Source organism: Eubalaena glacialis, chromosome 4 (genome assembly GCF_028564815.1).
Source record: "Eubalaena glacialis isolate mEubGla1 chromosome 4, mEubGla1.1.hap2.+ XY, whole genome shotgun sequence".
In the NCBI taxonomy this organism is placed as follows: domain Eukaryota; kingdom Metazoa; phylum Chordata; class Mammalia; order Artiodactyla; family Balaenidae; genus Eubalaena; species Eubalaena glacialis.
In genome coordinates, this window is record NC_083719.1 from 154,020,207 (window position 1) to 154,031,803 (window position 11,597).

Here is an 11,597-nt window from a genome sequence, read left to right on the forward strand (position 1 = left end):
CAATTTCCAGGTAACCCCTGTTAATTAAAAAAAATCAATACATTCCAATGGCAAAAAAATACTTCAAAAGCACAGAAAGGCTGAAAAGAAAAAGTACAAGCCTCTCCTTCCAAACATAGCCTTCGTGAACTTTATTTTTTAGAATTAAAAAAATATCATTTCGGTAAATGTATGTTCTATTTTCTAGATGTCTCCCGAAGAAAAAGTCTGTAAGTACTGTGGAGTCAGCTATCTAATTCTTCATGAGTTTAAGGCTATGGAAGAAAAATTTGTGAAAGCAAAGGAAGAAGAGAGAAAATTTTATCAAGGAAGTGTCGAATGTGAAAAGAGACTTCAAGAAAAGCTACAGTCTCTTAGCCAAGATTTTGAACAGTACAAAATTGACAATGAATCCAAAACGGAAAGGTTAGAATATGTTATTCTTTTCTGTCATTTATTTAGTTTGGAAGAAAAGTACAGAAAATAGACTTGACTTTGTTTTTCTAGAATTTCTCCATATCAAGTATAATTTACACCTTAATACATTTGAGTTTGTTCATTATTACTGATTACTAAATATAATTCTTAAATATAATTGAGCATTCCTTTGAGGCATATATTTCTATCTGAATAATTAGAAGCCAATTCATTCAGTAACTATAAGTTGAGATGGGTTTATTTTACTTTTCCACAGGTATATATCTTAATTTTATCATTAGGAAGATTTGTCTATTAGAAATCAGGTGAATTTTGGTAGTTTTGATATCTGATATTTGTTTTTAAATGTCCTTGAATGTTTAGATTTATAGAATAAGTTTTTCATGTTATGGAAAGGATGCCAAAACATTAAAATTGGCACATGATTTTAAATCACTGAAACTGGAATAAAATTAAAGATTGGGTTCCTAATGCTGTCAAGTCTAATCAGCAATTTAGTCTGCCTAAAGACACCTCACTGAGCTTATACAAACACTTTTACAGAAGAGTTTTTGCTGTTGTTTCATGGCTTTTCCTTTGAATAAATATTTCTCCCTTTAAAATATCGACAGCTGATGTTAGTAAAACATGAACTAATGAATATAGTGAACATTGTGTCCTTGTAAAGTAGAAACTTTCTTAAATCTCTTAGGATTAAGTACTTCTATTAAATTTTATTACAAATTTGAATAATTACATTAAATAGTGTAAATTCTCAGTTCTTTGTTAAGAAAGTTTGTTACATTTTCTTGAATTTCAAGTCTGAATAGTAAAGTATTTAATAATATTTGAGTGGAAAAATAAGAAGTTTAAAGTATTTAGTTTAAAATCTTAAATTTGGAGGGTTTTTGCCTGTCAGATGTTTTTGTTTGGTGTTTCCTTTACTTTCTTTAATAATATATTGTATTATATAAGTAATACATAAACATACGAAATAAAAGAAGTATATAGAAGAAAAGGCAAAACAAACAAACAAACGAAAAAAACGACCAAAACAAACAAAAAAAACGTAGCCTTCAAACAGCTGCTTGGGATTCCTTCAAGAATTTTCTTTTGCATAGACCAGCACACAAATAATACATATACTTATGTACACGTATTTACAATTTACACAAATGAGGTTGCTCTACACCCATGTTCAGCACTTAGCTTTTTCTCATCTGACGTATGTTGGGGACTTTCCCGCATCAGCAGGGGCCACAGGCTTCACAAGGGCTGCTCAGGGCTGAGCCGTGTCTGCCGAGATCGTTTTAGGTTGCCCCCTAATGGCAGGCACTGAGATTTTGGTTGTTCCAGTGCTTTCTTAAGCACTCCCAGCCAGGGTTCCCCAGACACTAACAACCGACGCAGGCTTGCACTTAGAGGGCGGGGCCAGAGGAGGGTCCTTGGTGGAACTTGCTCACCCAGCAGCAGCCTCTTGACCCAGCCCTGCCCGCCTGGGGTACGCGGATGCGGGGAGATGCTGCCCCCTTGTGGCCTGGTGAGGGGGACCCTCTTGCTAACCAGGTGGGTCCCAGTAAGCCAGAATCCCACCCAAATCCTCCACCCAGAACCTCAGCTCATCAGCCCATTCTTGCTGTGAGGGAGGGAGGAGAATCTTTGGTCCTCACCCTAATGGTTCACCCTTGCCTGTGGCTGAATCCAACACCCAGCCTTGTAGCTATGGAAACTGGTTGGAACAAGTATGCTCGGCTGCTGCTGTGTGTTTGGGGGAATGTTTGACAGTGATTGGGCCCTGCCCTGTGCCTGCTCTGGGTGCTAAATGTAGGAGCTCCCTTGTGCTCACATGGAAAGACCTCACTGGAGTCAGGTAAACCTGGATCTACCACTGATTTGCTGTCTATTTATCCACCCACCCATCCACCCCATTCATCCACTTACCTACACACCCATCTAACCATCCATCCATTCTTTCAATCATTCAAAATTATTTGTTGAGTGCCGACTTGTACACCTTGAGTGCTAAGCTCTGTGATTTTGGACGAGTTACTTTGCCTCTCTGAACTGTTAGTTTCCACATCTGTAAATTGAACATAATGACATTTAAATCACGTGGAGTTGTTGCGAAGATTAAATGGAATAATGTAGGCGAAACACTTGGTACATGGTGTATACTCAGTAAATGATATTTAGTAGATCTGAGAATTAGAAAATGCCTCATCTGGAAGCTTACATTTTAGTGAGGGAGACCTGATGTAGGTACATAAAGCAGTCAGGGAATTCTAGCAAGCACAGAATATTGTAAGACCATTGTGCATGCTTGTGTGTGTGTGTGTGTCTGTGTGTGTGTGTGCACACACACGCACATGAACATGGTGTGTCCAGACTGTAGGTCTGTGGGCTGAAGCAATGCAAAGTGAGGGGTGGGCTGGTTTGGGCTTCTTGGAGAGGCAATTCTTTGATCAGGGTTTGAAAGATCGAGATTGCTAGAGAGAAGATGAGGAGGTGTGTCAGGAAGAAGGGACCACAGAAGCAAAAATACTTTCTCCCACAAAAGTCCCATGCCATGATTTTACTTGCATCTCCAGCCTGTTAGCCAAGGCACCTGCCAAAAAAAAAAAAACCCCAAAAAACAAAAAACAGTGGTGGGCCCTGTCAAGACAACCTATTTCCTGGGGGCAGTGAAGCAGCCAGCCTATTCTGGGATCAAAATCAGTCACAGCCATTTTTACTGCCCTCATCAGTCAACCGATAGATAAATTTATGCAATGACATTGCTCCAGTAGTCTCCTGTGAACCCAGATGGAATTTGTTAGATTGATTGCAGAGGGAATTTCCAGGATTCCGATTTAACCAATGATTTTTGAACACTTGTTATGTGCCGGGCATCAAGCTGGATTCTTCACGTGCTATGAAGTCAGACTACTACATTCATTTTCAGAGGAAGAGACTGAGGGTCAGAGAGGATAAATGACTTGCCCAGGACGACGCAAGTAGTAGATGTAGAGTCAAGATTCCAACCTAGGCCTCCTGATTCATTGGTTTTCCCCTCTATCTCCTCTGTCCTTGGCCATATTCTTTCTTGGAATTTAGCTCCAGTTACAAATTACCTCCCCATAATTGAGTCTTCCATGTTGGCCTGAGTCTCCCTCCCCATCAGGGAGGACACAGTGGCTCCTCCCCATCCAGAGTGATTGGAGGGGACTCAGGAAAACCCCCAGGGGGCTTCCCGCTCTTTAAAAGTTAACCCTGAGTGCAAGCTCTGAATTTTAGCCCCAGTGTCTATAAATCAACTGCACATAAGTCGTGATACCTGCGTGGGTCACAAGGATGTTTTTAATTGTTTGTGATGTCCACTTTCAATTGCTTCACTTTTCTTAGCAAATACATTTTTAAATTAAGATAACTTGAATAAATCAAAGAAAATGAAAGGACTCCTAATTTCACCAGCCATTCTGACTCAGCATTTCCGCATCTAAGAATTAGCCAGGTATGAATATCCCCGTCCCCCTATACCTTCCCGGGCCCGAGTGACTAAAGCTATAGGTATAAGGATGCTCTTGGTGGCTCCGCTTGTGTCTGCAAAGAAATTGGAAGCAATGTCCACCTACAGGGGACTAGTTTCAAAAATAATGAAATTCTGTGGCACCATTCATAAGAATACAGTAGCAATATGCTAACATGGAAAGACGTCCAAGACAGAGTAAATCAAAAAGATAGCTGCCATGTGCATCTGGTTCCCGTTTCATAAAAAAGTACCGTACATAACTTCTGTTTTTATGTATAGAAATAATTATTAAGTTGAATATGCACCAAATTATTTATGGGGATGGGGGGGTGGTGCATTTTCTGCATTTTTAACATTTCTCTAATTTCAAAATTCTGTGTCATGTGAGAGGCTGGCCTGCAATCTCTCCTGCTCCATGCAGGCGGGCAGTCTCCATCGTGGGAGGTATGGGGATGAGGTCAGCAGGGACTCGGGGTGTGTGGGCTCCACGGTGTTTGTTTGTCCTGACATCACAGGCTGTGTGAGTGGAAAAGCAGGACGTGGGGGCAGCAGCTGTGAGATGGGCAGTTGGCTGCACAGGATTGGGGGTCCTTCCCTTCTAGCTGTCCTGGCAGACCACGGGCTAAGACCACCTGCGTGAGGAGGCTCCCACATCTAGAAGGTGTCTTACAGTCTATCAAGCTTGGTCCCTGCAACCTTTTCATCCTGGGCCCAATAACCCTGTGACACAGGAACTATTATCTCTATTTAACAAATGAGAAGATTAGGGCCCAGGGTGGGTAAGTAACTTGTCCAAAGCCACACAGCTATTGGTAGAGCCCAGCCTTGGACTGTGGGTTGTCACCTCTCTCTCTCTTAATTTCTTTCCATGGAAGGATGCCTGGCAGACTGAAGAGGCTGTACTTGACTGAGACCGAATCCCACCCAGTGAGGCCAGAGATGGGGCCAGAGAGCCAGGAGCATTGCTCTGCATCAGAATTGCAAAGTAGTGGCTCAAAGAACTGCTTTGTTTGGTCTGCACAGTGTTTTTAAAAGCTTTGAGTTAGTTACCAACATTTGAAAATCAAATTTCATGTTAAATTTAGATTTCCAGCTTCTCTTGAAAAAAATCGGCATCCTCATCCCTTTAAGGCAGCCCATCGGCGGGCCGCTTCTTCCCTTAGTCTGGATGTGCTGTTTCCAGGGCACTGCAGTCCCCACCACTCCTTCTTGTCTCCTACCCTTGGTCTGTTTCACTCACTGACTAAAGCATAAGCCATAGAAATAATAGTTAAGAGCATGAGCCAGAGTGGATTTGAATTTTACCTCCTGGCCTTGTGACTTGGACAAGTTAGCGAAACTGTTTGCTGCCTTAGTTTACAAACCTGTGAGATGGGAATAATAATAGTACCTATCTCATAGGGCTGTTTGGGGAAGCTTAAGTGACTTGATATATAAAAAGTGCCTGGTGCATTGAAAATTATATAAATGTTAACTATTATTATAATTGGTTTTGGGTGTAGGTATTTGCGTTTTTAAACTGCTGCTCACAGAGACAAGTGCTTTTTTCTTGAACTACGAAGCTCTGTTTCGATCTGATCTCTTGTAAGAGTTTGCAGAGAGGGTTCTGAACTTGCCTGAGATGCTGGAAGAAGCAGAGCAAGGATACCGGTGTGAACCTGGGCTGTCTCCGGCCCTGGCTTTGGGGGGCTGTCGCTCCTGGCTGGGATCCCGAGCTGACCTGGGGAATCACTGAACAGGCTGTCACTCAGTGCCCCCAACACCATGGCCTGTCAGGCTGAGCCCAGTTCCTCCTGCTCAGCACCAGACACCTCCAGACCCCGGAGTCAGGAGGCCACCGAAACAAAGGACTTTATCTCACTCCGGCTGTCCTGTGGCTCAGCAGGGCTGCTGGGCCCTGCTCTGGACAGCATAAAAAGTCAGGCTCAGATGACAGAGGCAGAATTTAGAGCCCTTTCGGATGGCAGCTGGGATTCAAGCTGTCAGCTGGAGGCAAGTGATCACAGGCGGGCTGGTGGGGACTCTGGTGCGTGCGAGAGGGCAGGGGTGATGCTGTGCAGAGCTTCAGCCACCCTGCGCCTCCCTCTATTTATAATTCCCCTTGATAATAGGGCCCATTCATCCCCTCTGCAGGCCACTAATTGCTCTGGAGCGGAGGGATGACAGCCTAATTATTAACTTCACAAAAATTAAAGTTGGGCCGTGTCAACAGGGTCCATTTGCTGTCACCCAGATGCAATTCGTTGCCCTTCATTGTGGCAAAGGGCAGTTAGAAACAAACCGAAAACCCTGGCCTGGTTCCAGCTCCAGCAGACTTTTATTTTCTGGCCTCAAATTATCTTGGGGAAGTTCTTCTTCGAGGAGACAGAATGCCTCTTTCCTCTTGGCTGTAAGCTGCGGTCAGCCTGCCACTGCTTCTCTGACAGGAGCTGACATTTTTGTCCCTGGAAATATGGGATCTGAGGGTTAGAAGGGACCTTAGCGAGATTAAAAACTGGCAACCACTGGGCCCAGTTCAGCCCACGGATATGTTTTACTTGGCTAGCAGAATGTTTTAAAGACTTGAAAAAAATTGAGGTAAAATTCCTATTACATAAAATTAACCATTTTAAAGTGCACAATACAGTGGCATTTAGTACGTTCACACTGTTGTACAATCATCACCACTATCGAGTTCCAAAACATTCTGATTGCCCCAAAAGGAAACTCTGGTCACTCCCCCTCCTCCTCCCCCTGGCCATCACCACCAATGCTTTTTATTTTTTTTAATTGAAGTATAGTTGATTTACAATGTTGTGTTAATTTCTGCTGTATGGCAAAGTGACAGAGTTATACCTATACATTCTCTTTCATATTCTTTTCCATTATGGTTTATCACAGGATATTGAATATAGTTCCCTGTGCTATAGTAGGACCTTGTTGTTTGTCCATTCTGTATATAATAGTTTGCAACCACCAATGCTTTTTTCCTGTTCTGGATATTTCGTATAAACAGAATCATATGACAGGTGCCCTTTTGTGACTGGCTGCTTTCACTTCGCATAATGTTTTCAAGGTTCCTCCACGCAGCAGCATGTATCAGACTTCATTCCTTTTTAAGGCTGAATAATTTTAGAAAGCTTCTGAATTCGCTTATAACAGCTGTATTGAGATGTAATCCATATACCTTCCAATTCACCTCTTGGAGCGTACAGTTCCATGGCTCTCACAGTGGCGTGCATGAATCCAGAGGGGTGCAACCGTCACTGCAATTAAGTTAGTTTTCAACATTGCAAAGTCAGGAGATTTCACAGAAAACCTTGAAAGACCAGAAGACCTGGTAACATGGGGCCTCCCTCACAATACGAGGAGGGAGCCTGGCCTTCTAAATGGACTTGTGCTCACGTGTGGCCCCATGACTGGCCCTTCACTCATTTGCTAACTGCCGGGGTCTGGAGGCATGTGAGTGTGGATCCTAGCCCAGCACCCTGCTTGAACAGGTGAAGAACCTGAGACCCAGGCAGGCTTCGCTGCTTGCTCAAAGTCATGTGGGACAGCCTGCAAGGAGAAAGCCTGTCTTCCCTCTCCCAGCCCAGGCTCCTTCCATTCCAAGGTGGCTCTTGGCACAAGTGTCAAAGCTAATTATCAGAATCTCTGTCTTAAGAGAGGTGTGACCCTATGTCTGTGGCAGCCTTTGTGCTATGTTATTGATGAGTGTGTCTGTTGGGGATGTCTGCCATTTATTCCTTTCTGTGGTAATTGTACCCCAAATTTCCTTTGGGTAAATACCCCCAATAATCACATGGTTTGAGTAGGGCAGCCTCTGACCACCTTTCCCATGGGAGTGCTTGTGACTTCCCAGGCCTGACAGTCAGACTCTTGGCCTCAGTGTTTGGATTAGGGTTGAGGAAATTTTGTTGGAGCTCCTGGGAAATAGAAGTGCTGTCCCTGTTAAGGGTCTGGAGACTTGAGAAGGTGAGATGTGGGCTGAGGCCTGCTGAGGGCATCTTGCCACTTCTAGGAAAACCCTGCCTGAGATTTGAGCCAGTACAAGGGAAAGAAGAACTAGGAGATGGAGAAAGGAGATCTCTAAAGATACCATTTGAACAGCTTGATACAGCTGTGCCTGAATCCCTATTCTTTTCAGTTTTGTAACTTTGTAATTCTGTCCTCTTTCTTAAACTGGATTAAGTTGGGTTTCTGTCACTCGCATTGAACTGCTCAATACTAAATATATAAAATACTATTCACTCAAAAAACATTCATTAAGACTCACTCTGTACCAGTATTTTCACATACATGATCTCATTCAGCCCTCAGACTAACATTGTGAGGTAGGTAGCTAAAATTACTTCTAGTTTATGGAGGACAGATGCGGGTTAAGGAGGTGGCTTGCCCAAGGATACCCAGCCTGTGAGTGGATGACCTGGGCTTTTGGCCTCAAGTTCAAGGCTAGTTCCTACACCACAGCTCCACTGTGCATCACAGGAAATGTTTTCACTTTTCCAAAGAGCATAAACACGTCTTCCATCTTGCCCTCTCCCCCTCCTCCCCATGATAAAGGTATTCCAGGATAATTGTGAAAAAGTTGGAATATATAGAGAAGTATATTTAAAATCCCACCACGCACAAATGACCCTCATTAACATTTAACATACTTCCAGATTTTTAGTGCAATTTTGTAACATGTGAATGTTTATGTAAAAAGAAGAAAGATCACCCAGTACATACAATTTTATATCTGCATTTATCACTTAAAATGATGTCATAAGTATGTGACCTGTTCTCCACATGTTTTTCTCTGAGTTAGAGGAAGGAGTTCTCCAGGGCTCTGGGGTAGTCTTAGGGATGAGCTCTCCACTGGTCAGTTTAGAGCTGCGTGTGGCACCTCTGCTGGGGTGGCCTTTTCCCTGCTTGGGGCCTGGCAGACCACTGGGACTCCACCAAAGGGCTGGCGTCCCCTGGTTTGTACTGGACTGGGCCCAGCAGACACCAGAACCCACAGGAGACCACCTGGTGATGAGGGAAGGCTTCCGTGTCTGTTTCCTACACGGGCAGGGCGGGCTGTAATGGAATTAATGCAAATGTGAGTCCCATGTGGAGGTGGAGCGGGCTGTGCCGGAAACAGTGGTTTTGCTGTTGGTGGGACTGACAGATTATCTCCTGACCTAGAAGGCGGTGAGGCTTCTTCCCTTTGCCCACTTGATCAAAAAAGCTCTGTTTTCTCCATGGCCGCAAGGTGGCGCTATGGAATTGGAAACGAATTCGCCGCTCAGGCTGTGGGAGAAGCAATAAGGCAAAGACAGATCTTCAGAGAGAAGAAGGAAGCAAGCTGAAAATGTACAGCTACTAAGGGTTTGTGCACCATGCCGGGCTAGGAGGGTGAGCAGGTCCCAGGAAAAAGTAGAAGAACACTGGGAAAGAAAGATACAGCATGGGACTTCCCTGGCGGTCCAGTGGTTAAGACTACGCGCTTCCAATGTGGGGGGTGAGGTTTTGATCCCTGGTTGGGGAACTAAGATCCCACATGCCAGGTGCGGCCAAAAAAAAAAAAAAAAAAAAAGATGCAGCACGAATGGGAAAATTAATGTTGTCACTGACACCTAACATGAGAGGTAGTGTGATGTAGAGGGAATTCCTGTGGGTTCTGGGGCCACACAGACTGGCTGTGGATCCAGGGTCAGGCACTTCCTAGTGGCGTGATCATAGCTAGCCGCTTTGTTTCTGAGCCTCAGTTTCCTCATCTGTAAAATGGGCGGCCCTCGGGGTGTCATTGGGGTAGGTACTGAGCTCTAAAAGGCTGAGCTGCAGGACAGATGAGGAAAGGAGGCAGGGGCTCTTGTCTGGATGGCTCCCACAGCCTGCTGGGAAGGTGCAGTGAGCTCAAGTTCTACACAGTGTTCCATCCTCAGGGTTCTCACTGGGGGTTAGGGTCCTGTCATCTTTCATGATGTCTGTCCTGCTGCCAGGTACAGAGAAAGTGCCCAATACTTTCTGTTATATTGAGTCAGTTGAGCAAACGTATACTCTCGAACATGGTCACGGGTTTCAAGTTGTGAAAAGGACAGTCAATACTACAGGCCATCAGATAAGGGGTCCAAGAATGCTTCTTGGAGCAGGTGAGGTATGAGTCAGGCCTTGAAAACAGGTGGGGATTGAATAGGGAGATTGGGATCCCAGCCTGCTGGGCTCAGGGAACAGCACGGGCAAGGCCAGGAGGTGGGAAAGGGGGAATGGATGTGGTGTAGGGACCCACCTTGCTAGTGTTGGGAGAAGAGGGGGAGGTTGGAGCAGTGAGGAGGGAGGGGGGCCACGCGGGAAGCCCGGGGGCCCCAGCTGAAGCACTTGGACTCGTACAGGCCACTGGGCATTCAGGTCCAAGATACCTGTCCTTGGGGCAGCCACCAAATCAAGCCCGTCTTGGTTCTGGTCCCTCCCGCCTTGCCCAGCTGCAGAGGCTTGAGGTCTGGAGGAGCTGCTTCCTGTACGGCCACCTGCCAGGTCTGAAGGGTGCCAGTGCTGGAAGTGGGGTCTGGATGCCCAGGGTCTCTTGAGGTTCAAGGCCTCCTGCTCTCTGAGGCCTCATCTGCAAGGAGAGGGGAGGTCCGGTCTGACAAGTTTGGAGGGACTGTTCTAGCCCAACACACTCTCTGTCGGCTCCACTATCAGATGGCCTCATGGAATGGGAAAGATCACAACTGCCTCTCTCCTCTCGGGGTATGTGGTGAGAAGCCAGGAAACCAGGCTGGGCAGCTAGCACCAGGTCTGTGTAAAACACAGAGCTTGGGAACTACGGCTGAGCCGGGGATAGGGTTGCGTTTGTTAACAGGCAGCTCCCCAGACCCTGCCTATGGAGATGCTAATTCGGGGGCTTGCTGGAAGGACCTCAGTGCTTTTAATGCAAGTGGTCACTAACTGTACTTGGAACAAGAAGCAGGGACTTTGTGTGATTGTTGAAGGGAACCCACTCCACTGCCGGACGGCATGGGTCTCCTGAGAAGAGGAACTGACATTTTTTGTGCTCCAATTTTTGTGCCAGGAACACACACATTATCTTGTTTAATCCTTTTCAAGCCCTGTGAGTCAGGTATTATTTTCCCCATTTTAAAGCTGAAATAGGGCTCAGAGAGGGTAAGTGACTTGCCTAAAGTCACACAGCTAGTAAGTGGCAGAGGCAGAATTCTAACCCAGGCCTGCCTGTTCCAAAGCCTTCTTTTATCATCACAATAATGATTTTGATAACAATGAATATATATATACATACATACATATGTATTAAATGATTTTTTACTCATTGCTTTTTTTTTTTTTTTTTTTTTTTTTTTAAACATCTTTATTGAAGTATAATTGCTTTACAATGGTGTGCTAGCTTCTGCTTTACAACAAAGTGAATCAGTTACACATATACATATGTTGCCATATCTCTTCCCTCTTGCATCTCCCTCCCTCCCACCCTCCCTATCCCACCCCTCTAGGTGGTCACAAAGCACCGAGCTGATCTCCCTGTGCTATGCGGCTGCTTCCCACTAGTTATCTATTTTACATTTGGTAGTGTATATATGTCCATGACACTCTCTCACCCTGTCACTACTCATTGCTTTTTGAGCTATAATTCACATACCACACAATTCACCCATTTAAAGTATACAGTTCCATGGCAATTTATATTTTTTTCCAAAGTGCTTCCCCATCCAGATATTATTTTAGTAATAAC

The 11,597-nt window shown here is 44.8% G+C and overlaps 1 protein-coding gene across 1 annotated transcript; it reads left to right on the plus strand.

Moving 5' to 3' along the window:
* Positions 1-187: 187 nt before the first annotated feature.
* LOC133090603 (protein LEKR1-like) lies at positions 188-5,639 on the plus strand. Its single transcript, XM_061188999.1, has 3 exons — positions 188-405; positions 4,326-4,348; positions 5,494-5,639. The coding sequence occupies exons 1-3, from the start codon at positions 188-190 to the stop codon at positions 5,637-5,639; spliced, it is 387 nt and encodes a 128-aa protein (XP_061044982.1).
* Positions 5,640-11,597: the final 5,958 nt, after the last annotated feature.

Excerpts from the sequence above, each read along its gene's own strand:
- LOC133090603 (XM_061188999.1), top strand. The coding sequence starts at position 188 with ATGTCTCCCGAAGAAAAAGTCTGTAAGTACTGTGGAGTCAGCTATCTA. Across the intron at positions 406-4,325 it reads AATGAATCCAAAACGGAAAG|GCGGGCAGTCTCCATCGTGG; the intron begins GTTAGAATATGT and ends TGCTCCATGCAG. Across the intron at positions 4,349-5,493 it reads GGCAGTCTCCATCGTGGGAG|AGTTTGCAGAGAGGGTTCTG; the intron begins GTATGGGGATGA and ends ATCTCTTGTAAG.